This window comes from Pimephales promelas, chromosome 7 (assembly GCF_988280905.1).
Source record: "Pimephales promelas chromosome 7, fPimPro1.hap1.1, whole genome shotgun sequence".
In the NCBI taxonomy this organism is placed as follows: domain Eukaryota; kingdom Metazoa; phylum Chordata; class Actinopteri; order Cypriniformes; family Leuciscidae; genus Pimephales; species Pimephales promelas.
The window spans coordinates 29,736,644-29,764,567 of NC_142775.1; the positions used below are offsets into that span (position 1 = coordinate 29,736,644).

At 39.4% G+C, this 27,924-nt stretch overlaps 1 protein-coding gene across 2 annotated transcripts in view; it reads right to left on the reverse strand.

Moving 5' to 3' along the window:
* Positions 1-15,124, reverse strand: part of nrp2b (neuropilin 2b) — a 76,305-nt gene extending 61,181 nt beyond the window's left edge. The window contains exons 1-2 of one of the 2 annotated variants that reach the window (XM_089133314.1): positions 14,287-15,119; positions 6,034-6,208 (exon numbers count right to left, since the gene is read on the reverse strand). In XM_089133314.1, the coding sequence (XP_088989440.1) occupies positions 6,034-6,208; positions 14,287-14,356 (245 nt within the window). In that variant the 5' untranslated portion in view covers positions 14,357-15,119. Of the gene's footprint in view, positions 1-6,033; positions 6,209-14,286 lie in introns of both variants that reach the window. The other variant, XM_089133315.1, reaches the window with a different exon arrangement.
* Positions 15,125-27,924: the final 12,800 nt, after the last annotated feature.

Sequence of the window (27,924 nt, forward strand, 5' to 3'; positions counted from 1 at the left end):
CTTGTATATTTAAGTTCAGTAATTTCACTTAAATGACAATTAATAGGTAATCGTCATTGCCATTTAAGGGAAATTACTGAACTTAAATATACAAGCTTGATAAAAATGGTCATTTTAGAAGAAAATTTCAAATGGCATTTAGAGGCTTTTGCATCTGAACTCTTCATATATATACATATATATATATATATATAGTCTTGAAGCCTCAGGGATGTTATCACTCGACTGAATTAATAAAATACCTGGGATGAAGGAGAATGGAATATCCATTCCTTATGTATTAATATGGTGATTATAGATAATATCAAAAACTGGAATACTGTGCCCGAGTGAGTACAATAGAGTGTAAAGTGTAGGGAAGAAAAACAGATAAAGATGAAAGAGAGAGATAGAGAAAGAGAGTGGTAAAAGATAGAGAGAAGCATGACTTTAACCTGCTCAGCCCTGTTTCTATACCCATGTCATTCCGTAGAGCATGCAGCTTTGCTGATTGTATTACAGATATATCATGATAAATCAACCCATGCTTATTATATTTATTCCACAATAATCTATTTATAATTTTTAGGAGCGGGACACATCTGATGCTGTGCCGAGGAGGCGTGGAACAATCTGATGAATTAGGGTGAAGCTGGTACCATACGACAAGTGAGATGGTGTCTTTCGTATAAGCTCTGAGCGGTACCTGTAAACCTGGATAAATTTACTTTTTTTACATTGTGTCCACCTGATGTTTCAGAGAGCACTGGTTTTCATCACATTCTCTGGCAAAAGGATAGTAACACAATACTACGTCCAAAGATGAGCTACAGACATAAAGTATGTTTCAAAAGCAGAAAGCATGAGTAGTGCACTCAAGATGCTGACAAGATCACCAGTACAGTTTATGAGTGGGAAACAGACAATTACACTGAACAAAATTATAAACGCTACACTTTTTTCAACACCGTTTTTGCCCCCATTTTTCATGAGCTGAACTTTTTCTATGTATTCAAAAGGCCTATTTCTCTCAAATATTGTTCAGAAATCTGTCTAAATCTGTGTTAGTGCTGAGCACTTACCCTTTGCAGAGATAATCCATTGACAACACAGGTGTGGCATATCAAGATGCTGATTAGCACAGGTGTGCCTTAGGCTGGCCACAATAAAAGGCCACTCTAAAATGTGCAGGTTTACTGTATTACAGTATTTTACTGTATAATATTTTTTTTTTCATGTAAAATGTGTGCGTTCTGTATTGCAATGCTAGCTTAGCAACATGCTAGCTTGAGTGGAATGTCCCATGCTGCTTTAAACACAGACTGCCTGCAAAGTGGCATTATTTCCTTTAGTAGCAAGTACTGTAACAACTCTTCCCACCTCCTGTCTCTACAGAACTGGAAATGCTGTGGAGGAAGTGTTTGCAGTGACGGCGTGGCTGGACTATCAACACTGTTTACCGCATCTATGTGTAATGAGAGAGTTGATGCTAATGTGGAAAAAAGCAATGATGAGAATTGGCCTTGGGAGATGAGTCATTTTAATCAGACACAATGTATGATGGGGAAGAAAGAGGGATCAAGGGAAGGGGAAATGGAATGAGAGAGACTAACATCAGTGATCATCACTATGTTTCATTTGTACCAGGATTTTGAACTAATCAGTACTCAGTCAGCTACCTTTACTAGAAAAACAATAATGGTGAACCAACTTCAAGCCAACAATATATCAGCCTATAAACCAGCCTGGGCCAGTATGGAAATTCATGTAAGTATGATCTGTTCTTTTCAGATGGGTGGAGGAGGAGGAATTACAAACCAGGGAGTTAAAGGAGAAATGAATGGAAAGATAAAACATAAGGGTGTGGTGGCAGACGAGCAGACTAAACTTCATGAGGTCAAAGTAGAAATCATGTGGTGCAGCCAGTTTTCAGCAAAGTGTGCATATAAACATCTGTCAGTTAGGAATGCCTGGATATGATCCCTGAGCTGCATAATTATATCTGACAGGGAAAACGCTTCAGGTTAAATAAATTAAGTATGGCGCTTAGCTGCTGATGGAGCCAGTTTGTGTCCAGTGGAAAGATACTGAGCTGTTACTACCTCGGGATCTACATGGATCAAATAAATAGTCTGCCCACAGTGACTATACCACAATATGTGTGAAGGGTGAGAGCTTACGATGCATACAGCACTATCACATCACACACATCCAAAACAAGAGCTGTTATAGTGGTATTCTCATCAGAAACGACTGACTAAATCTAAATTAAATGATTTCATTCAAGTCAAAAAATCTAATTTAATATAACTGAATAATCCTTTGTACATTCGTTTACAAGAACAAAACTATATTCACGGGTTTGCTCAAGCTGTATGAAGGCAGGGTTGAATGGTTGTATAGTCTAGTCTAGTGGAACTGTCTCATTCCACCCTGCCCTCCGTTGTGAGTCTCGACGACGGAACTGAATGGTCTCTCCAATTCACAAAGAGTTCGTAGAAACACCTCTCCAGTATGGCGTCACGTGGCAGTTTTCTCTTGCAATGCGAATGGAAGAATCAGAGGCGGCTGTGTTTAACCATGTTAATGGATAGATCATTTTACAACTTATTTATTAAATAAGTGCTTGTGTTTAATCGGCATTAACAATTGTTAACATTAACCCCAATGGAAGTCGATACTCCCAACTTTGTCCTTAATTCATCTCCCTGGCCAAGGGACAAAAACAATAATCACTAGAAACAGCAGGGAACAAGTCGGGGAGTTTAAAGTAACAAAAGATCTAGGGAGATGATTTTAGCCAAGAAAAGTCTGGCTTTGTGTTAAACAGAAGATGGTGATGTATAATTTGTGCATTTACGAGGCTTAACATTTACAGATCAGACATAACAGTAGCTTCCCCCATCTTTGTTTACAGCACAGAAATCACAGGCTGTAAATAACCATACTTAACCTTTATGTGGTACAAATGGTTACAAGGCTTCAGATAGAGAAAGAAAGGTGGAGAATAGGGTCAGTATAGTGATTAGCTTAAATATATATATATATATATATATATATATATATATATATATATATATATATATATATACGCATATAGTGGCGCCTACAGCTGTACCACTGTACTATGAGAATGCCGACTGACCTGAGAACATTTGCGTGCAAATATTTCAGCAGTTGTATCCTGTATTTCTGTTGATTCCAATCGTTTGCTATTTAATCATTGTTTTGAGCCGATTTCTTACTTTTCAATGAATTAGCCAACCATGTTTGCAAAATGTTATGAATGGATTCTCATTCATTTGGAGCGCTCTCTTACATAATCATCTGAAGCGATTTCTTGTCAGGAAAAACAAACAGACAGTACAAACAGTGTTGGATGAAGTGGATATTAACCAAAAACAATTGAAACAAAAGGCTATTTTTGAGAGTTGACTTTTTAGAAAATGTAGCTACTGCTGTGCCACGTGTATAATAAAATAATAAAAAAATATATCTAAACACACTTATTGTTTATTGCTTATATGAAGAGAAGAGACTTTGAAGAGACTCATAATGAATTTGTAATCCACAAATAAAGTACAATTTCAATATCACTAATCGAACATGTTATTTGTCCCTCCCTACACAGGCCTATACTAAGTATACTTAAAGTTCATCCAACTTAGTACACAAAAGTTCACTAAATACACTTAAAGTTATGCTTTACTACAATTTAAAAATATAAAATTAACTAAAATATACTTAGTACAAAATTAGTTGTTTCAAATTGTTTTACTCTTAAGAAATTTCTAATTCACATTTAAAACACATTTGGTAAAAAAAAAAAGAAAAACATAAAAAAAAACAGTTTAATTCAAAAAGAAAAGAAAAAAAGAAGCAATTTTGTGTTTAGTTTACTTCCCCCAGCTGTACCTAACACATACTGAATCGGGACTTAGTTTGTCTACTTAGTAGACAATAGTTTGTGTACTATTATAACTATGTATGTGTGTGTGTGTGTGTGTGTGTGTGTGTGTGTGTGCGCGTGTGTGTATAGCCATATTGTATGTCTGTACAGCCACATAGTCTATAGTGTGTAATAGCAATTTTGAAATTGAAACATATTTGTGTTCTTTAAAACATAGATGTGTTAAGGAAATTTCAAGATGCATTATCTTCTATACAAATGGGTCAATGTGACGTGTGCAAAAGGACAGAATATTATATAATATTGATTGATTCCTTTTATTGTCCTTTTCAGGAAAGGTATGTTCAGGAATGTTCTGTTCTTATCAGAAATAGATAAGTTTGCTTGCACCAAGAGCAAAACATGTATTTAGTTGTTTTTGAAATGACATATGTGTTTTATGTGTGTGTATACATAGATGAGAAGTGTTAGAATATAGGGAACTGAGAACAGTGAACGTACAAGGGGCTTTAGTCCGAAGATAAGAAAGGGAGGGGTACATTTTGGAGGCTGATCTTTTTGGATAAACTCTGGAAAGTGAGAAGATTTTTGCCCGTTCTCATATCAGACTCTGTCTGAGTGTGAGCTGCCTTTCTTGCAATAAATAATACTTATGACTTTCGAGATCTTCATTTGTTTTTTAATTGTTTTTTAAGATCTAGGTAAAGAATTTCCACGACGAGTGACACCCAGTCAACCACCTACAACACTAGCATCTAGTTTTGCGAAGACAAACAGCACACACATTTTTTTTCAAAAGATGTAAAAATCTAGTCTGAACATTAATATCGGAGCAGCAGATGGATGTGAAGATGGAAGGTTAAAAAAGAGACATCTGTTTTAAGTCTTAGATCTGGTTGTGCTAACCTGAGAACTACTGGGAAACTGTCCACTTTCCTCTTTTCCAAATGTAGCAATATGTCTGATTCAATATGGAGTTCTGTTTACTAATGGACGCGCAAAGAAATCCCCAGTGGGAGGAAAGCACGGAAAAGGATGTGTGATGTAATGGAACGTGTTGCATCTTCTTTCAATCAAGCCGAGGTGGAGGGAAAAAGAGAGACGAAAATAACAACAGTAGGCTACTATCCCGTTCTCAAACCACTAAGGGGTAAGCAAAGTGCTGGAATGAAACATATCAGACTTTCCCGTCTCTGTCTTTTGATCTCTCTCTCTCTCTCTCTCTCTCTCTCTCTCTCTCTCTCTCTCTCTTTCTCTCTCTGTGCTCACTGGAAGTGCTCAGACACTTTCAACAAAAGCTTCTAAAAAATTAATGCTCCAATTTCAACAAAGGAATGTCAAAAGCCATCCCATAAATCTCTCTTTAAAAACACTTCTATGTATAATTAATACGCCCAAAATGATAATAAATGCCAAAAGGACAAAGGGCAATATTCAGTGAGAAGAGTGAGAGAGCTGAAAGTGGCAGGTTGTGACAGGCTTTGTGGCTCTGCCGAGAAGGGTTTGTAAAACATGACTCATGAATGTCAGAGTCTTCAGTAGCAGCTGTTAATTCCCCCCGAAATTCGTCCCACTTTACGAAACACGCTTTAAAACAAATCCACCCAAACTGTGAAAATACAGTAAAACTCCATGTACCGTTATAATCCTGACCACGTTCTGTGCATTTCTGCTGCTGTCCAATAGAGGGAGGAGTCGACACAGCTGCCGGTGAAACACACGCTGAGAGCTCAAGCCTGGACGTTTTCATGATTCCCAGAAATGTGTGTCAAAGCTTTGTTTATTGTATATTTAATTAAAGTGAAGAGAGTGTGTGTAATGTCGACTAGAGCCAGACTCAGCGGGGCATCACGGAAAGGCCCAATAATCACTAGACAAGAAACATAAGCAGTCTTTTCCAAATCAACACATTTTAATGAAACTTCTACAGTTATGACTTATATTACGCATCAGAATATATTATATAAAAGAAAGAGAACAAGATTGACACGTAGCCTCTTTTGTGTGTTCGAAACGGACCCTTATCAGCGTTGTTACTGCACTGCACCGACTCTTTGTTTCTGCTTTAACCTCATCACATGGCTATGATGAATATAGTTTCATAATCTCATTCAAAAATTAGCTGTGTAGGCCATGAAGCTCACCTGCAATCCAGTTTCTCAAGCTCAAAGTGTGGGTTGAAGTTTAGGACGATGCGCTGGGACGGTTCGGGTGCCGTGATCACCCATCGGCAGTTCTGGTGGGGCGGATACTCCAGCGGGTAACCGGGTGTTGTGATGTAGCCTGCGTCACTGGCGTCCAAATGCCCACCACATGGCTCTATGGAGATGAGAGTTGAAAAATGTGATTAAGCTTCACTCAAATGCTTCAAATGCACTGTGAACTTATATTTGTATTAACCGAATCACATTAAATCATATTTTTGACTTTGAATGCTACTCAATGGTCGGTTCTCAAATTAATGAAGTGATTAAGTCCACGGCTCAACATGACACTGGTGATTCTAATTAAGACAAAGGAAATGGCTGAGCTCTGCTAGTCAATAAGCAAAGCAGTCATGGCTTACGAACTAAAAGTCTTTGTTCTGTGTTCGGATGTATAATACGAATCAACACAATCTGTTGTGTATGTCCCAGCTGTCAACTGTATCACTGACAAGCAATCTGCAAACATTAGGACACAATCTTCAGTAGTATCTTCAGAATAATAACCAGTCTATCACACAGGAAAAACTATTCAGTGACAGGAAGTGTGTCGGCATAAGGTCAAAGGTCAACCCAATGCTGTGAGGAGTGTAGTGATCAGCCACAAAGACGTCTTTCTGTGTGGAAAGCACATAGATAGTGCACTCATGCGCTCTCTCCCCTGCCTGTGTTTACCATTCTCTTCCAGAACAAGCCCTCGGCTCCCACAGCTCAAATAATTGATATGACTCTCATCCATTATTGCTCTGATCGTAATATTGAAGCACAGCTGTTTAACCTCCGCTAGAGTGTCAGCATGCACAGCTGTTTAACCTCCGCTAGAGTGTCAGCATGCACCGAACACACATGTTCGAGGAGAGGCGATGTATGAATGTTTTAAGGTGCGGAAGCACTGAATGATTCAAGATGGCTTCAAGAAGTTGCTTCAGGATATTTTGAAAATAATGTTTCATTATATAGACAAAAGCATTCGAAACATTCTTCAAAATATCGTTTCTCTGGGTTCAACACAACAGAAGATATTAAGTCATAAACTCTTAAATATGGGTTTTCTCAGCGATGCCATAGAAGAACCATTTTTTCTTTAAAAAATAATACTAAAAAACATGTTTTTCTTAGCGTGAAGAACATTTTAATAATCTAAAGAATATTTTTGTGAAATGGATAGGTTCCATGGATGTTAAAGTTTCTTCATCGAACCATCATTTTAAGAGTGTATGTACAAGTATAAAATGACATGGGGTGAGTCAATTATGACACAATTATTGTTACACAATTATGATTACAATCATATAGGTAGTGTAAAGCACAGTCACCCAAACTTCAGCAAATAACAGCCATTCTATTCAGTGGGAATGTGTGGAATTCTGTGGTGGTGATTCCGTGTGGTCCTGCTCAGCGGTTGCAGTGCACCATCAGCAACCCAGCAAGCAGGAACACACGGCATGTACTCTGCTGCATTTACTTGAAATTCACAAAAAATACACCGCAACCGGAATGCACGGAGCTGATGTTCTAGCGTCACACATAGTGGCCCAGTGGGGACGCTGGGAAGGAGTTCAGAGGAAGTGAGAGCTCTGATTGACAGTTTGAGGTCTGTGGCTGGTTTCCACAGCACTTTCTGCGAACAATTACAACTCATCTGTATTGCACACTTGATCTCTCACACTCAGTCACCGACTTTCTCACCGTCGGAAAACAAGATGGATGTGGTGAGATGCGACCTCTTCATACCTTCCAGATTTACACTGCATTCAAAGCACTATGCAACTAAACCTGACTAAATGCATCCTAATTCTTAAACTCAGCAGGCCACTCACCTCTGCTCTAACATGGCGTCTCGTTGAATATTGACTAGGGCGATTACATCAGGTGATCGCAACAACAGAATTTCAAGTGGTGACATTTTGGAAAGCTATGACGACAACTGAGGTGTGTAAAGGTAAAGGTCTGGCAACAGAAAACATGACTTCAGGACACAATAAATCAAGTCATGTACTACCAAACATTAAAAAAAGATTTCTGCATATACTGTTGTACACTTTAAAAAAATGCTGAGTTGTTTTAACCCAATTTTGTGTTATGGACATAAAATATGGACAAACCCATGTAATTTAAAATGACTGGGTTGTCCATATTTTACCCCAAAATGGGTTAAAACAACACAGCATTTTTAGAGTGTATATTAGAGATTGGTCACAATGGTCGACTTCGCTACTCAAGTAGTTGTCTAACAACAGAACACTTTTTCTTGACTACTTTTTTAAAGAAAAATATTTAAATGTTTCAATGACATGATTACATTAGCCTATATATATATATATATATATATATATATTAAAGACAACTTTTTAAAAAGTTCTATCGACGATAAAAAAAAAAGTTTTAGATTTTCAACCGTTAACATGTTTTGCTTTAGCTGTTAAACAGTTTACATCTCTGGAAGTCTTTAAATACATCCCTTCAAAAGCATCACCGCTACACGGACAAGTCATGTACTTGTCCGTGATACAGATGGTCGTCTTCGTCATTGTTTCGGATCTCATGCTGTTTCTGAGTGTCCCATCACTGCATTTTTAAGTCAGCATGTCAAGTTAAAAATAGATCCAAACCCTGTGTTCTGTTCCTGTTCTGTTGAGCCCATGTGTCTTTATGTAAATGCATCCCATCAGAATCTGAAACAAATCAACTAGTCATTCAGGCAACCGACTGACTAGTTGAATTTGGAAATATGTAGTTTTGCACCAAACACACTTCCTGCCGGCTACAGCAGAAAAATCCCAGCATCATCACTTTCTCATAAGTTCCGGGTCGATTCGTTTGTGTACCGTATGCGTGTTCTTGCAGAAAGAGGAGTAGGGTCGACAGGCTGATAGGTCTCATTAGGAGGTGTTCTTCCTCCCTAAGCACTGGACCTCAACAGAACCGGCCTGACAGTGCAGAGATTCATTTCCACTCTGAGCAGGGAAAGCGACAGATACTGCAGTAGTGTTGTGTTGCTGTGTGTGGTGGCCTCATGAATTATAGTGTCTGTACTGCTAAAGGAGTCTATCCATCTACAGTCTCTGCCACATGCTACCCCAGCAGTGCGCTGCCCTGAAGACTGGGCCGAAGTCAACACCCAGCGTGTGTGACTTTGGTTGTGTTTGCCATTCTTGTGGATGATTTACATTTTCTGTGCACCAAATACAGATGAAGGTGGTGTCTTGGGGAATGGAAACATTATTTAAACTGAAAACATAGAAAAGGTTGTTGGTTTTTCAAATTCCCTTTTAAAAGTGCACTGCTCATCAAAAAGCTTTCCACACAAAGAAATGAACAGCACTTATGTTTAAAATGATGTCTGCTCACATGAGATTAATAATAAATGCTAATAAAAGCTTACATGAAACAGGTCGCCTCAGACATGTTGAGATCACATGACCATCGTGCAACCCTTGGTTATGAAACATTTTTAAATAGTCTTTTAAATACAACTATCATTTTCAAATAACAATAACTACTAGGAGTGTTGCGTTTTAACGGAATTAACAATAATCATGATATTTAAAAATGAAATATTGTTATTGTGTTCACTAGGGACGTTGCAATATAATGGCGATAAACCATTAACCATAAACCATTAACCATAAAATGAAAAGTACACAGAGTTAAACTTATTTTTTAAATTCATACTCGATGCCAGAGGGCGCATATACTGACAATCTTCGAACAGAAAGTCCACAAGCGAGAAGTAATAAAACATAAAAGAACTTATTATTTATATTTAATGTAAGATTTTTGTAGATAGTACGATATATTGACATCCTAAATTACTTTGGCCATGATAATCATGTAGGTGAAAACCTGATATTGTGACAGCCCTTATAATTACGAACAGTGTATTTCTAAAATAGCACCAACTAAAAAAAAATCCTACATACATGCCACCAGGTGTCAATATAGGTCAAAGGCAAGTGCCTTACCAGCCAGCAAAACAAATAAAAAATGACCGTGTGCACTGCAAATTGAACAATAATAGTTGGATAAATAAATGAAAGCTGTCCAAAGTTGGGCTCAGTGTTGGCTTGCCCAAAAAAAAAAAAAAAAAACCCTGTGAAATTTCGCCCCACACTACAGTAGTATGGCCCACTGTTCAATAGAAACTAAATCTACTAACAGAGTTCATTCGATTGACAAAATGAAATCTTGGCTGAACCAATCAATAGCTTTGATTGTTGCTCAAATCAATAGTATCTTCCATCCTCACTTAGCATAAGACTCAGCACCAAAATACTCACTATTCGGCACTACCCCAGTCAGCTTGGGGTTCTGCTGAGTACACACAACAACAGCCACACATCTCATCCTGTCAGGGCTTCCGGTGTCGGCACTTTGTCAGTTCGCACAACCCCTCTCCTCTCTTCATATACGAGACGTCGGTCTCACCCCGCCTCACTTCCTGCAGGATTGAAGAGGCTGCCGGTGGATAGGCCTGCCGCCGGCCCCCTCGCTTTAGGGCCATAAGTAACTGTAAACGGTGCTGAGCAGGTGGGTGGGGGAATGAGAATGGAGCTGCATTATTTATGGGTTTCTTGCTTGTTTTGAATTTCATCCCGATAGCACTGTTTCAGCACTTTTCCAGCGCCTGCCACACGAGAGTGAGTGAACGAGTGCCTCCGCATTTGCTGGAGCGAATACAAATATCTGACCTTCTTTTAGCTGATTTACAGGCCCATTTTCTGCTGAGGGAGAGCTAATATTACCCATTACACGAGACGGAAAATAGAAGAAAACAGAGCAGTGAGCAGACATGACAACAAACCGATGTGATTTACATAATAGCAATTGTTGGTGGAGATCCTGTGCATTTACTAATTCAAACTGATTATATATATTGCAAAAACTAATGTGATGTCCATCACTCAAAGTGAAGCATGTGTTACTGCTTGGACGCTGTTGATCAAGAAACTTTACCAGTGTTTCACCAGAGGTCACATACTCTGCAAAGGACATCGGAATACATGCAATCTGAAGAGATTAGACATGGAATGCATCGCCTTGGTCTCGTCTGTGCCATTGGTATCAAACTCAGTGTTAGAGAACAGAGGATTGTGGTACATTGAGTACCCTAAACACACACACAAAGAGGTTGCCAGAAGTCCACATCTGCCTTTCATCAGCGTCAACATTCTAAAGGGCTCAGAGGAGATGCTGCTGGACGAAACCTATAACGCTACACACACACACACAAAGTGAAGCTCTAACAGACTTAAAGCAGGTGACACACATTAAGAGCTGGATGAACCACTCGAAAGTAAAACTCAGTACCAATCGCCTATAAAACCAAAGATGCGCGCATGGAAAATGAAATAAGCTCGGGGCCACTGAACAGCAAAAAAAAAAAAAAAATGAACATGACAAATGGGCTTAGCAGGGATCAGTTGAAACTTTAAAGAGATCCCATTTACTTTGTGCGCCACGGAAAACAACCAGCGCCAGGAGAGAATTGCTCTCATATTCCCTCTGAAATTCAGAATGACACGCAGCGGTCTCTATCAGGATACTGATGTGTGCTAAACCGCTAATGCAAAGCAGCTACCCGTTAAGTTTGCCCCAGTAGCTGTAGTTTCTCTGGGGTGTGTTGAGGTTCTGCGGGTGGTCAGGTGTGTCTGCACAGCTGCATAAGCATGTAATCAATCGCAGCGTTGCCTCCAGGCGCAGGTGGCCAAGGCTTTGCCAACAACACGCTCATTGCGCTCGTACCAGTAGGCGCACCAGGAAAATATGGAAGAGCATCCGGACATGCTGTCTTTCAGGCTCAAACATGTAGATTCACACGCATCCGCATGCTACCACCACACGTCTCATCTGCTCTGCAGCCACGGGAGAGGAGCTGGAAAATATCAGCGCCTGACTGGCGGAAGTCAATACGGTTTATCATTTTCACTGAGTGAACGGCTGCTGATGAATAGCTGATATTTAATCGCAGTGATGAGACACTTAGAGCTCTGCCGTTCTGTCTTATTACATTCTGTCCGCACTAGAACAAGAGGCTTCAGCCCCCCCATCGTCTAGAGTGTGCTGAGTCCAGCTCCCTCCATCAGGGCTTCCTGTCCCAGCAGTAGATGGTTAAGCCATTCTACCTCTCTCAAAACCATTCATCCATCTGATTCAGACTGTCTGAAGCTTAACAGGACTAATTAGGGCACTGTTGTCGTGTTGGAGAGATAGCTGGGCTTTTAGAAGGACCCCTGTGGAGAGCTCTCTCTTGGATCAGGTGCAGATCCTAACGCAGATCTGTTGGGTCTGGCAGCACTGTCATCGACATTTGGTTGGAAAATAAAGCTAACGCTTGTCCAAAAAAAAAAAAAAAAAAAAACTTTACTGGAGGAAAAATGTTTTGAAAGAGTAAAAAGGAAGCAACAAATTACTTCAAAGGAACGGCTTGCCTAAAAATTACACTTCCGTCTTAATTTATTCACCCCCATGGCTTTCTAACATAGAACAAAAAGGAGATGTTTGGCAGTCTCCATTCACTTTCATTGTATCAAGTAAAGATGCTATAGAAGTGAATGGTGACTGAGACTCTCAGTCACAAATGTTCTACCAAACATCTCCTTTTGTTTTCAACATGAGGGTGAGTAAATAATGACACAATATTTATTTTGGGTGAACTAATCCTCTTATAAGTAGGTTATATCGTGTGTTCCTCACAAAAAGTAAAAATAAAAATTACTCACAAGTTAGTCATGTTAAGATCTCAGTAAATCTAATGAAAAAAAGTAACAATTTTGTGAGGATGCTGGCAACTGCATATTGTTAAATTTATAGTAAATAAGTATAGAAACATGCAGAATTTCCAACAGAGACTGTAAAAAATAGTTACAAAAATCATGAGAAATATATAAATATTTGAGACGCATGAATGGTCACGTACTAGCCTACCTAGGCCAATATGAAAGCAAAAGGTGTAGAATACTACAACAGTAAAAATCCCCCTTTAAACCGTTTTGCATTAGTTTTCACTCAAGACAGAAACAAGTCTAACAAGAGACCATGTTAACTTCGTAAAAGCTAAGTTATCATTTATGTATCAAATAATTGCCAGATTTCGAGGTTAGCAGCCTATTCCACATTTTTTCCTCAATGGCGAAAATAAAGTCACCGTTACAGGATTTCTGTAATAATCCTGATTTATCAATGTATCGGTGATTGAAGTTAGTTTTACCAGTCTGGCATATTAATTAAACTCTCAGTAAAGATAGTTGGCATGCAAAACCTGTCTTTCAAATCGAGGAGCACCAGCGAGGAGAGTAAAAAAAAAAATCAGATAAAGTATTAAAATATGAAAACCACAAATTTAATCGAGCCTTCACATGTGCAAACATATATATTACAGACTGCAATTTATATTTTCATTATATTCTGTATTTGCGCTAATATTTTTTAATGATAGTCGTTGAAGGTGCCTCAAGTGCCCGCGCTAGCACAAATACAGTCGTCAAGACTAAGTAACCATGACACGGGAACACCATGACTAGAAAACACTGTAAATTATGGGTTAAGACTTCATAAGGTAAAAAAAAATACATATAGCCTATTGTATGTTTAAGGGTTTGTTTGATTTAGTTAGTGGTCTGAAGAGAATCTGCTGCGTAATTTACTCCGGAGTTTATCTGTGCGTTTTTGAGGGTGACAAAATACCCCGAATGCTTGAAAACCCAAATAGATTGTATTACACAGCTAATTAGAAAACACAAAGAAGTGCTTGGAAAATGTGCGGTGGAGTCCAGTATGAAGCGCGGCGTTTGACGGAGCTCATGCCGAGCGCGCGTCGCCTCTAGCGGGCGAGAGACTCCCAGCACACGCGGTTAGCTTTCACCCATTATCACACTAAAACCTGCTGAAACTAGTACAAAAGAAGCTCGTCGTTTTGATCATTTCATTTCAGTTTTCTTATTTGATCCCCTGTTCTATGGTTTAGTTAATAACAAGTGTTAAATATGGCATAATTGCCGTTTTTGTCTGTTAGTTGTAAGGTAATAACAGACCTATAAAATTCAATATGACCTAAAATGTCTTAAAAATTAAATATATCAATAATATGGTCCCGTGTCTTGTGCAATTTAATAACACAAACATAAAATGGAAACATGTACTGATTCAGAAAAAAAAAACAAATAAACAAATGTCAAAACAACAAAAACTTACCCTCCTCTCCATAAACTAATGCCGCACACAAAACAAGTAAAGATCCACAGAGCTTTGTGAATAAATCCATCTTTTCTGGGTGAACGTTCACCCAGTGCGTGTAGAGGAAAAGCTCAAGTTCTTGTGATGTTCTTTGAAAATGTTCTTGTCCACTGATGATGTATCCACTTGTGTCTTGTGTCTGATAACAATTTCTGCCGCCTGCTTTCTCGATATGTTTCAAAATGCTGGATGCGTAAATTCAACCCAGACGTGGCCCTTTAACATTTCCAGATATATCCTAAACAAAAGCAGCAACAACGAAAAGCGTCTGACTTTAAAACTAAACAACTTTCTGTTTAAAACCCAGAGTTAAGACCAAAACCATATTTTGGCTTGATTTCCTCGAGCTACAGCAGCGCGTGAGTGAGTGAGGTGAGCGGCGCTTTTCTCTCGCCTTCAAATTCAACTGACATGAAGCTTTTAGCCGGTCTCGTCCCCACAAAATCCACCACCAAAAGCTCTATCTCGCATTGGAAACACTGGCCACTGCGGAAAACTGTCAGGAAAGTGCAGCTCTGAAGGAGGTCCTCCGTGCAGCGAGTCCGTTACTGAAGTCTTGTGATAGAGATACTCCACGCGCTGTCTCTTTGGCACTGCGCGTCTCTGCGTTTGAGCGCTGAGTCTTCTTGCTCGGCAGCAGCATGTGGATGTAATAGTATTAAGGACGGGCGCAGCTATCGCATTACAGTCAGCACCTCGGCCCGCCTCTCCAGTCTCTGATTAAAGACCAGCCACTAGTCCCACAGTTACGCTATAAAAAGGCGAGCGAGGGAAACACAAGCGCCCACAGCCACACGGGCTCGTCAAACGCTCGTGGCTGTGCGAAACCACAGGCTGGTTTTGGAGAGGTTCTTCAAGGTGGTATACGATGTGATGTAGGCTATATATGCTGCTTACAATTGGTCACTGACAAATGATGTCCAAAATAATAAAATCCTTTAAAATAAAAAGTTCTTAGCAATACAATGTTTGTATTGGTGTTATTTTGACATATTTTGTGAAAAAATGTTAATATATATATATATAGTTGCACCACCTAGACATTTTTAATTATCCCACAAAGTCTCACAGGAATGTAAAAACAACATAACCAACATAGAACATAAAAGAGGTCTAGAATAGATCTGAAGAAAAAGAGTCACATCATTGACCGAAATATAGCAATTACGCAAGGGAACGAAAAAAAAGGAAACTGTTGTAATCATGATCATTATGTATAAGCTGTCATTATGTCCGACTGCTTGGTACATGATTGATGTTAGAAACTTAACAGTTTTGATGCCCTCCAGTTGACTTTAAGAAGAAAAGTGAAAATGCTGAGTTGAGCCATGCATTAAGGCAATGTGCATGGTAATGTGTGGCTGAGATTGAATTAATGCAAATGCTTTTGACAGCAAGCCAAGGAAAGATCAACAAGGGTATAGGGGTCAAACCCTGAGCAAAAATACAAGAAACTGAACAATCCAATAGTAAACGTTCCATGACGACAGATGTTTGACAGCAACTAAAAACATCTGTTTTTCTTTCCTCGTGACTGATGCACTGTTGAAAACAATCGCACACACAAACTTTCGGTTAAAATAAGAACAAAAAGCAGAAGTTTGTGGTCGGACGTGTGGGACACTGAAGGAGAAGAGAAAGCAGATCTTGGGAAGAGCAATGTCCCTCTGGCTCTGCCCATCCAGAGTCCTTTAATTTGGTCCTCTGCACTCAAAAACACACACGAAGACAGAAATGAGACACTAAAGTACAGCGGGAGGTTGGGGTTTAGAAAGAACGGCTAGAATCAACCTCACCAACCACACTGTGCACATCAAAGCAAGGAACCGAAACTCATGTTCTTGTGCACAGCTCTCTATATATCCACCCAACATTGGGCCAACAAGGGCCTCAACTAACTATAGTGGCTTTAATGACATGGCATTACCCAGCAGATCCTGAAATAAACTTCCCCATCTTCAACTATACTGCACACGCGCTGCACACACTGACAGCAGGCAGCTGTGGAGGAACGGGGAAGTTTTTCTTAGATTTGATGCCTTGTCAGTTTCAGGTCATGTCTTCTTGAAGTCAAATGGTTAGTCATGTGCTGTGCCACGTCTGAGCTGTTAATTCTGAGAATCAAGGAGAAAACAGGAAGCGAGGACAACTTGATTGTTTTCGCAACAATGGACTTCTTTTCATAATCACAAACCACTCAATGAGATGATTCAGAGATCAGGTCGCAGTGCTCTTATCTCTCTGAGAGTGCCGACTCCATCTTTCGGCTCTTGAGACCACTGCACTATTTGACCTGGAGGCTTGGGTCTGTCAACAGTAATGCTTGATAAAGGTTGTTCTTTTTACACAGTCTTCAGAACAGTCTTGTGGTGTCACCTATCACGGATGAGGTCAGAGTTTGGGTATAGTGAGGGCTGGTCTTGGATCAGGGCGAAATAACAGCTTCCCTTTGAAGTGTTGACAGGCCTGGCCTGTGCTGTCCACACACACCTCGACCCACAGCAGACCTGTGATCATCCATCTTATTGGCTAATGCCAGGCTGAGCATGAGGAGATCAGTGGAGAACAGTGGAGCCTCTGTACGTGGTGGTGGGGTTATCCACACTCTCAGCCTCACGGGGGAAGTGTTGAGTGTGTGTGTGTGAGTTCATGATGGCCATACAGGGCGGAAAGTCCCCGCTGCGGTCCCAGCAGTGGCTCTACTTCATCTTCTTACGCCATTTGAGCTTAAGTCCTGCTTGAGCCAAAAAAGCAGCCACTGCTGACACATCTGCTTGTTTACAGGTACCACTGTTGCCTGGAGGTCTGGAAGGAAGAAAGTACAAGAAGAAAGTTACAGAAGACATATTACGTTACATTGTTCACAAACAACGAATAAAGGAATAAACAAAAAGGGTAAAGTAAAAATCTGTTAAGTGCTGTAACAATCAAGTAAAAAGTAAATTTTTTGCACTTTGAATCTACTTAAGTCATGTTATAATACAGAAATTCGAGTCATGAATAAAAAGAAGCATTTTCATAAAATATTTATAGTTAAATATATGTATATATATAAATGAAGAGAGAATAGAATTAGGTTAAAGAAATGCTCTACAACGCAAAATTGTCAAGAGGTGCAACCAGCAAGTAAAACATATAAATACTTTATTTATTTGCTCCTTGATAACACGTGAGTTACTCATGAATATCGAGACATTTTCTTAAGGTGAATCCATTTGACGTGTACCAATTTGTTTTTATAAAATATCACAAATTTCATCACAGTATGTGCTATTTTAAAATAAGAAAATTAAGTATCATAAACAAGCCTGTTTTTTAGATACTTTCACAAAAGTGCTCTTCAGCCATGTTTGACAAATATCATTTAGGTGAATTGAGTGATCTAGCTGTAGTATATCTCACAATCATTTTGCTAATGTACATAGGGGTAGCACTAAGAAGACATTTAAAAATGAATGCGACAATCCCGAAATCAGTAAGATAGCCAGTAAAGGGATTTAAGTGCTGGAGTTACGCGATTCCTCAGTTTAGTATTAGTCAGCATTCCTACAGCTTCATTCTCAACTCTTCGTAAGTTTGAAGGAGCTCTTTGGTAAGCCAGCCAAAACACTCCTGCAGCGGTCAAATGCACGAATGAGTTTCTCACTGTCAGTGGGACAGTGAACTGCTCTAGACATATTGCATAGATTAACACCCAGATCCAATTACTCTTGGTAAGCAAGCCCTGGGGCTAAATAGTGTACCACAGCTGGAACCCGCTCTCTGCACATATCCAATCTAAAGGAGAAACACAAAAAAGTGCAGGAAACAACAGATACACAGAACTAAAGTTGAACCAGAGTCAAATCTGTTTACTATGGATCTGAGCATCAACAAAAAGAAGCTACCAGTGTTTGAATGGCAGATGAATAGCGAATTTGGTGTCTGTGGTCTCCCTCACAACTCTTATCAACTGAAATCGCTGACTGAAACAGTGAGGTTTAGTTTAGTTCACGCTTCTCTGGTGACGTGTTTTGACTGTCTCAGCATCTATTTTGTGCACACAACGTGGATAATCTTCATCCGGTAAACATGTCAGCTGTGTGGACAGTGGGGCGCACTTCACTGTGACCAAAAATGATGCTAGAATAGCTAGTTCTGCTAAAATGTTGAGAGGCAGCTTGTTGCCCAAGAAAGTTACTATGACTGGGTTACCCAGCTACCCATATTTAATTACCAAAACTTGGTAAAACTTTATTTTAAGGTGACGTAGATGCACGTAATTATGCATGTTACAAGAAACTAACCCTAAACCATTACTCTGTAGTAAGTTCATGTTGTTAAGTGATGTTACTCAGTACTTCATTTAAGTACTCTAACTACATCACCCTAAAATAAAGTTAAACTCGGAAACTATAATTTCGGTTTCAGTGTCTCAGTAAAAAAATAATTTTGGTGCATCACTAATATTCACTCATGCAAAATGTATAATAAAGACTTTTACTCATATTGTTCCGAAGTAAACAAGACAAATCACAACCTTGCATTACTCTTTCATGTCTTTCTAAATAAGTAATGCAGCCACACGCAGACAAAAGCACACACATTGATATTCTCACTCATTAAACTCACCTTTGCACAGAAGAACAGTAAATTATTATATCAGCAGCACATATACACTTGGCAACTCTCTAATGTGCCACTGTAGCTTTGCCTATTTACTGGGGACAAACACACAGCTCATCAGCCTGTCCCCATCTTCAGACGACTCTTTGAGTTATATCTTGCTTTTCTGTTTCACCCGCTGCCCACACACACACAAACATTCACATCCAGTAATCACATCCATCTTCTCTGATCTGCCTGTTTGTGTACAGAAGTTGCGCTGGGTGCAGTAAACCTAAATCTGAACGCTGTAGATCTTAGGTCCTAGTGTCTGCAGGAGCGGACTTTTATTCCCCTATTTACTGCTGTGTGTCAGCTGTGGCCGCCTCCGGCGTGATTATCACTGCAGGTTGAAGCTGTGTCCTGGGGTTCATACAGAAGAATAGTGGTGGAGGAAACTGTTCTTCTCATTATCCACAAAGCCATCCAACTCCCACATGGCCTTTTCGTCTCCATACGCTCACATTCATTTAAACCAGCCTGAAGATATAGCTACTTGCCAGCAGGAGCGGTGTGTGTTGGTCCTCGCTAATGTAACCATAAACAAGGGCAGAATTGAATTGACCTAACGTGTATATAATGTTTAAGAAATGATCAGATATTTTGATCAGAATTCAGTAAATCCAACATAGGACCTTCACAGCCGTCCTTTTATTTGAACTTAGTTGTCTTCAGATCCAGTGCAGTTCACCTTTGATCCATGAGGGGGCAGGTGTCTGCCAAGGGAGACAGATGAAAGCATGGCAGGATCAGGGAACAAACAGGAGAATTAAAGACTATTGATAAAACACTCACATCAAATGAAATGATAATGTGGACGTTCATGCTGAATCAAAAGCATAAAAGCGATGGGACGGTGTAATTTCAGTACTGTTTCAACCAACAGCAGGCTGAATTTCAGTCGTACCACAGAGGAACGAGAGACGTCCTTATTAAATAACAATATAATATCTAAACTTGATGAATCACAGTGACAAATGATATTCAGTCGTCTCTAATTATCTTCACAATAGCTCATTCCTCAGTGCGTTGACACCCTCCTCCAGAATACGGTATTAAAGGCAGCCTGCCGTATATCTGTAAACACAATTTCCTCGTCTTTGATTTGGGACTTCATTTTGTAATAACTGGATATACCCATCTCTCACATAAATGAAATTAACTGCTGGCAATTATTTGTAAGGGACTGAATGAGCTGTCAAATAACCAGAAAAAAACAGGTAAAGTGCCTCTCTAGGTAATAGTTGTATACCTCTTAATCTTAGCTTTAATTACACAACTGCAGTATCTCAGAGCCATGAAACCCATATTCACACACACACACACACACACACACATACACACACACACACACACACACTGTAATTGAAATGCCTGGGGTGAGTGCAATTGCTGATGGGTTTCTCCCCTCACCTCAAACACTGGTCACTGATAAGCCTGGGGGTCAGAGGTCAGGGTTTCTAACACTGATAAGGACGTCTGTGGAATCCCATGGAGGTGATTATGATCTAAGCAAGCTTGGAGGCCAGGGAATGTGATAGAAACCTTGATCAAATACGGAGGTCTCCTCCCTCTTACACTACTTAGTCTCCTATGCCACTGCTTATCTACAACTCAGCATGAAAGAGATGTTTGGCCCTCCAACATTTTTTTTCCCCCTATTGAGTTTCTCTTAAATTACATGTTTGGAACTAACATTCCCTTCTGTGCTGAGGTCATTCAGTTGTTTACTGTAAATACCACAGTCCAGTAGAAGCCAGCATGATGGACAAATAGGGGATTGTCCTCAGTGAAGAACGTCTCCGGGCTTTCCCCCATTCTCTGTGTCTTATCAGAAGCAGACCTCAAGGAACACAATCTGGAGTCTTTATACAAAGACATCTCATTGTTTGATTGGCAAACTTTAGTGTTCCTGTTCATTAAGAAGGGGAATGACTTTATTGGCTGGAGGAATATAGAGTGAAGCTATTTGGGCAGAAAAAGCCTTGACAGCAAAGTCTTATTTCACAACATACATCAGTGCAGGAACTACAGAGTGCTTTGATATCAGCACTTTTGTAATATATTCTTTGAGTTATGAGTATAAATGAGGGGAGTTGATGATTGTGCGTTACTGTTTGAGATTAATATTTGCAGCGGTACCCCAGGCACAGCAAGCTTGCAAATTCGTACTTTCCCAGTCAGAAGCCTTGCGATCGTAAACATTTGATTAATCAAAAGCAAACACGTAAAACAATGCAGTATAAACCGAGACAGTAATCACGTGATTGCATAATAAATGGCATGTCAAGCGAATGTTGGAGTGATGCAGCGAGCACATTTCTGCTGTGTGTTCATTGCGTGCCATCAAAGCGAGTCACCATTTGGGTAATTAATTTGAGTAATGAACACAAAATAACACACATCTGCATTTTTTTCTTGTTGGGTCATTTTTCTCTGGTCTTATGAGATGCAGTAAAATGAAATGTAATTGAAACACATGGAGTTTTACCCTGTTGCTGCAGGCTTTACATCACTGCGTATCTGATAGATTACAAAGCACTTTGTCAATTCTGATAGTCAAATCACAATTGAAATGAATTGAATAATTAAAATTTTCTAATAAATTGTTTTGATTCTGCCAAATGTTGCGGTAACTTTTTTGAAATTAAAAAAACCCTATTTCACTCATGCTCTAAAACATTACATGTAAAAAAAAAGTCTTGGCTCACTTGGCTGTGAAAGTTGCTAAATATTTATAAATACAAATGTATGGAATTTCAGATTTAAAAAAGCGTGTCAAATTAAATTAAAAGCAGTTTTACAGAGTCTGCATTCTGTGGAACAGTGATCTTAAACCATTTATTGAGGGTTAAAAAGAATGCCAATGACAATAAGACAACAGAATATGCATGATAAAAGGGCACTTAAAAGTAATGATTCACTAAACAGCATTGTTTAAGCTGAGCAGGGTGCTATGACTCTCTGAGCATACAAAGAATGGATAAAGACAGGAAAAGGAAAAGACTGAGGAAAGACTGCTTAGGATAAATGGCGTGATCGACTTAGTACCCTATATAGAAACAGAGTAAGTGAAATAACTTCTAAACGTCATAGCTTTCATATTTTAGACTTTAAGGATTGATTTAAAGATGTTAGTGTGGGCTTGAAGCTGAAAAAAAAAAAACAGGGCATGATGATGGTAATTGTGTGTGCGTGTGTGGGTGTGTGTACTTGGCCCTCAGATTCAATTTGCCATTGGAGTGTCAGTGAGATGGTTCACTGAGCATCTGATATGAGTGACTGATTAACTCAAGCTAATTGATTGAGAAGCGTCACACTGGCGAACTAAGATGGAGACAAGGGGGTCAACATCTGCTGCTTTCCCAGAAACCCCCCTGCTTTACCTTATCCCATTACCCCTCAAAACCCTCTGCTCTAATACCCACAAACCAAACACACACACACACACACACACAACTCTGGGAATCCAGCAGCCACAGGAAGTGATGTGGAAAAACTGAAGGTATGATGAAAATTGAAAGCTATAGCATTAATTTTTAATTAGATGTGATTATTTTTTGTTTCTTTTGCTGGTTTTGATCCATTCAGACAGACTGTGATTAATGTGACCTAGTGAGTAAATCAAAGCCTCACTGAAATGAAGAGCTATTGATTATTGACTTCAGCTAAACTAACAAAATGTATCAAAATGACCTTCATTCGGTGTGGGACTCATGCTGGATTAGTCTGTGGAGATTATTAGAGACAGAATGGCTGATAGTGAGGAGGTCAGAGGTTCTGTTTGAAGCTTAAATAATGGCAAAAATACAGTGGATACTTAAAAAGTCGCATTTAAAATCTCATGAATGTAAAAACCACAAAACTGAATCCAAGTGGCATTTTCAAACTAATGATGCTAGAACTCTCTCTGAATGAACTTTTCTGAGCCATTTTTCACTTTTAACCAGCTGACCTCAAATGCAAATGACACAAAATTTAAATAAATATGCTGTGTTTCATTATATGCTAAAGTTTACAGCGTCTCAAAGTGGCTCGGTTCAAAGTATGCTTCTCCACACAAACTCCATCTCTGCTTCTGTCATTTACTCTTCATTTACTATCCTGAGTAAGTCCTGAGTACTATCCTGAGTATTATAGTGTCCAGTTAGTGTATTATTGTGAGTGAACGTCTTCTTGAACAAGGGACTTGATCAAGACTTAATCAAGTCCCTTGTTCAAGAAGACGTTCACTCACAATAATACACTAACTGGACACTATAATAGGGACTGGCCTTGCTAGTACTGGGTTGGACCCTCTTTGCCTTCAGAAATTATTTACGGCATAGATTCATCAATGTGCTGGAAACATTCCTCATTTGAGGGCCATATTGTCATGATAGCATCACACAGTTGCAGCAGATTTGTCAGCTGCACATCAATGATGCGAAACACCACATCCCAAAGGTGATCTATTCGATTGAGATCTGGTGACTTTGGAGGACATTTGAGTATAGTGAACTTATTGTCATGCTCAAGAAACCAGTTTGAGATGATTTGAGCTTTGTGACATGGTGAGTTATCCTGCTGGAAGTATCAAGAATGTGTATCATTCTGGCATAAAAGAATGAGAACATGGATCCATCATGCCCTGTTACCACTGTGCAGGCTGCTGGTGGTGGTGTAATGTTGTGGGGGATGTTTTCTTGGCACAATTTAGGGCCCTTAGCGCCAATTGGGCATCGTTTAAATGCCACGGCCTACCTGAGCATTGTTTCTGACCATGTCCATCCCTTTATGGCCACCATGTACCCATCTTCTGATGTCTACTTTCAGCAGTATAATGCACCATGTCACAAAGCTCGAATCATTTCAAATTGGTTACTTGAACATGACAATGAGTTCACTGTACTAAAATGGCCCCCACAGTCACCAGATCTCAACCTAATAGAGCATCTTTGGGTTTTGGTGGAACGGGAGCTTCGTGCCCTGGATGTGCATCCAACAAATCTCCATCAACTGCACGATGCAATCCTATCAATATTGGCCAACATTTCTAAAGAGTGCTTTCAGCACCTTGTTGAATCAATGCCACATAGAATTAAGGCAGTTCTGAAGGCGAAAGGGGGTCAAACACAGTATTAGTATGGTGTTCAATCCTTTAGGTGAGTGTATATTCTTCACTATAGGGAAGAAAAGACAATAGCAAAAGACAAACTTAAGTTTCACATGATTTCCGTCAAAATTACAGTTAGATGGCAGAACTAAGACACCCGGAAATATACATTCATTTTTTATTGATTATTGTTGGGCATTGTTTGCCTTTCTTAGATCTAGAATAGAGAATAGACAAGTAGGAGGGTGAGGGAGACAGATTGGAAGGATACAAATGTGCAACCGCTCTGCATGCTGGAGCACTGCCCACTGGCTCCAATATCATTGCATATTGTATATGAACGAACCTATATTGGATCTTTTGTGCAGCCTATTCACTGATATATTTAATTTTGCTCTCATACCCATTTAATCACTTAATAACTTACCCATGCACACAAACACCTACTCAAACTAGCCTCACACCATCATTACCCACAACCAAGAAGTGTTTGCCTGTCATGCTTCAAACAGCCATGGGAGGATTTGAGTATTAGAGAAGAATTTAGCCTCTGCATTCCACATACACAGTTTCACAATCAAGCTCACACAATCACACGCACACAGATCCCAATATAATTCCATTTAAATCCTCATTGCTTTTGTGCTCTTCTGCAAGGGAGCATAATAGTCACATTATTGGCTAAAGGATCTTTGATGTGTGGACGGAGGGCTCAGTGAATGGATTCGGCAACAATCAGTGTGGTGAGCAGGGAACCTGGGGAGGTTCTCAATGCACGCTTTGATGTCCTTCTATTAGTTTAGAAAAGTGTGTGTGTGTGTGTGTGGGGGGGGGGGGGGGGGTTGGTACTAATACTATGGTTTCCATAGAATGGGAATCAGTTAGGCTTTCAAAAACAACCAACCAAATATATGGGATCCAAAATAGCATCATCAACGTGGTCCATGCAACCTGTGCATTATATTACAAGTCTTCTGAAGCCAGATGATTTTTTTTTTAATTTTTTTTTTTTTTTATGGAAATCTTAAATCTGCCATAACTTTCACTGGCACATATTTATGACTTCATAAGATATGGAACATGTCATATGGTCTTCTTTTATGATATACTTTTATTTTGCTCTGCGCTCTTTTTGAAGCTTTAAAGTTTCACTTCATTATAACTGTATGGAGAAATTCTATTATTTAAACCAAATGCAATATTTTATTTCTCCTTTTGTGTTCTAAGGATGAATGTAATTCAGCCATTCAGGTCTGGAATGACAAAGTGAGTAAAATGAATATGAATATATATATATATATATATATATATATATATATATATATATATGAAGAGTGCAATCATTTCACTAAGTGGAATTACTGAACTTAAATATACAAGCTTGATAAAAATGATCATTCTAGAAGAAAATTTCAAATGTCACTTAGAGGCTTTTGCATCTGAACTCTTCATATATATATATATATATATATATATATATATATATACATATATAGCCTATTTGGGTGAATTAATCCTTTAACAAGATACAAAACACCAACCCTTCAATATGCAAACCATAAATAAATATAATCCCTGGTTTTGAGCTGTGTTTGTTGCAAATTCAAATAAAAAGGAAAAGATAGGGAAACATTTCACACAAAGCCACAGATGCAAGAACTCCAGTATTGTTTGTCAAGAAAGTGAAAGTAAAGCTCAATTTCCATAAGAAAGGTGGCAGCAGAGAAGGAGGTACTTGACAGGTAGCTAATACACCAACTGAAAGAGGTCTGATTTATTTGAAAAAGGGAATGAGAGCTTGATGAGCTTAGGAAACCAACAGCAGACAGTAATTCCATCCAGTCTTTGTCTTTTACCGCAGAGTCCGAACAAGCTTCTTAAAATGGCACAATAGATTTAATGAAGCGCCTTTGCACACTCTAACTCTATTCTTTTATGGCATAAGCAACACCACAAGTTTTATAACAGCGCTGTAAAAGGCAGACAAAAGACAAATGGCCATTGGTAAATTACTGCGGTCCTGGGCTGAGACTGGGCACTGTAAAGTGGAGGGGGGTTATGAACAGAGCCGGAGAAGGGGAGGGTGGGGTCAAAAGAAGATGACAGCAGCCGAATCCAAGCACGCCCCCCTCCTCACTTCAAAAGCACACATGCACACACATGGCTTTCCAACTCCATCAGCTTTAATGAGTCCTGATTGGACAACATGCTGAAGCTTTTCGGGTCAAACATCAGTCTATCTTCCCATCTTTCTCTCTCTCTGAGCTTCATTACTCTCATCAAGACAGAATTCAGTGGAACGGCATCTCCAGGCATCTCTTCTAAAAAGAGTTACCAGAGTGTGAAATAACAGTGCAGATGCCCAAATACAGTGTTTTGACAGTTCTGGCCACTTGGAAAGTGATGTTTTGGGTTTCAGCATTGAATTGTTACTATGAAAATGTTACTGCTCAGACTGGCTGCTATGAAGACTTAATGGACTTCTCAGTTGTATTTAATTGAAGTATCACCTTTATCTAAGACATTTCTCTTTAAATTCCTCAGGAGAATTCAAGGTAATAAGGTTCGACACTCTACAAATTTGGTAACTGTAGTTAGTGCATTAAAATCATGAACTAATAAACCTAAGTAAATGCAAGTTAAAACTGTCCATTGCATTTTAAATAATGCAGTATCTGTATAACATTCTTTTCTTTTTTTTATTGGTCCGTGATGACCTCCAGGATCTTAGCAAATAAGCACAGGGTGAAACTTTATTAAGATCTCATTTGAAATGCTTTCTTTTCCTATGGATTTCAACATACGGTGAGAAAAGTCCCTGTAATTGTGTTTCCAGGTTTAAGCAATTTGGGGACTTCAACAGCCCCCTACTAGTCTGAGCACCCAGGGTAAAGGGTCAAAAAAATAAACAGAGCACCTTCCCTTATCAGTGATCAGAACCACCTCCCTCCAAACACACTCTCACGCTGAGCAGATAAAGCAACACACACACCTCCCACTGCATCAACACTGAGGGGGACTGTTAGTTAGACACACCCTTCTACTGTAACGCTAGATCATTTTAATGTCAAGCAGTCCGTGATGACTAATTGATAGAGTGTCGTCTGTTGTCTCGAGATCACCTGTAGTTGCCAAGTTACTAACGGCAAAAACAGACAAACCCCTTCTCTTTGACAAGACTGTTGGCGTGTGTGTGCAAATGGCTGTTAATTGATGCACACCGTCCTTTGTTTCATAATTCAAGACCTCCGTCATTATTGTGCCATTCTGAGCACAGAGTGCATCCACCCCGCCATAAACAAGCAAAATGGGCACTTTGAATAGCCTCATTTTATCATGCTGACAAGCTGTGCATGTGTGCGCGTGCATTGGGTATTGATGTACATATTTACAGAGCGTTTACGTATAAATAATTCATAAACTTTAAACAAATGTATGTAGGAATCAGACTGACTTCAGACTGTTGGGGATTACAGATTTAATTCACAGCCGCCTGTACCTGACTGCAGCGTTCATTGGACAGAACCATGTTGTTTCCAGTCAGTTTGGAGAGAACCGATACACAACAGATGTGACATTCAACTTTGGTATCCATCGGTGAGGTGCGTTTTATCTACAATCAAGCTGGGATTGTGTGTAAGCGCATGCCAGTGTCTCAGACAAGTGGTTTGGATGGTGGAGAGCTGCCAATTTGACACCACCAGGTGAGCACCTGCGTAACTGACAGCAACTCTAACAAGTCAATTATCGTCCCATGTGAGAAAATGTCAGGGTGGCTCTCGTTCCGGACCCAAACATAACCACGCTGCATCAATATGCACTTGACGTTCAGCCGATCTGTCTGAGATTTTGCAGAG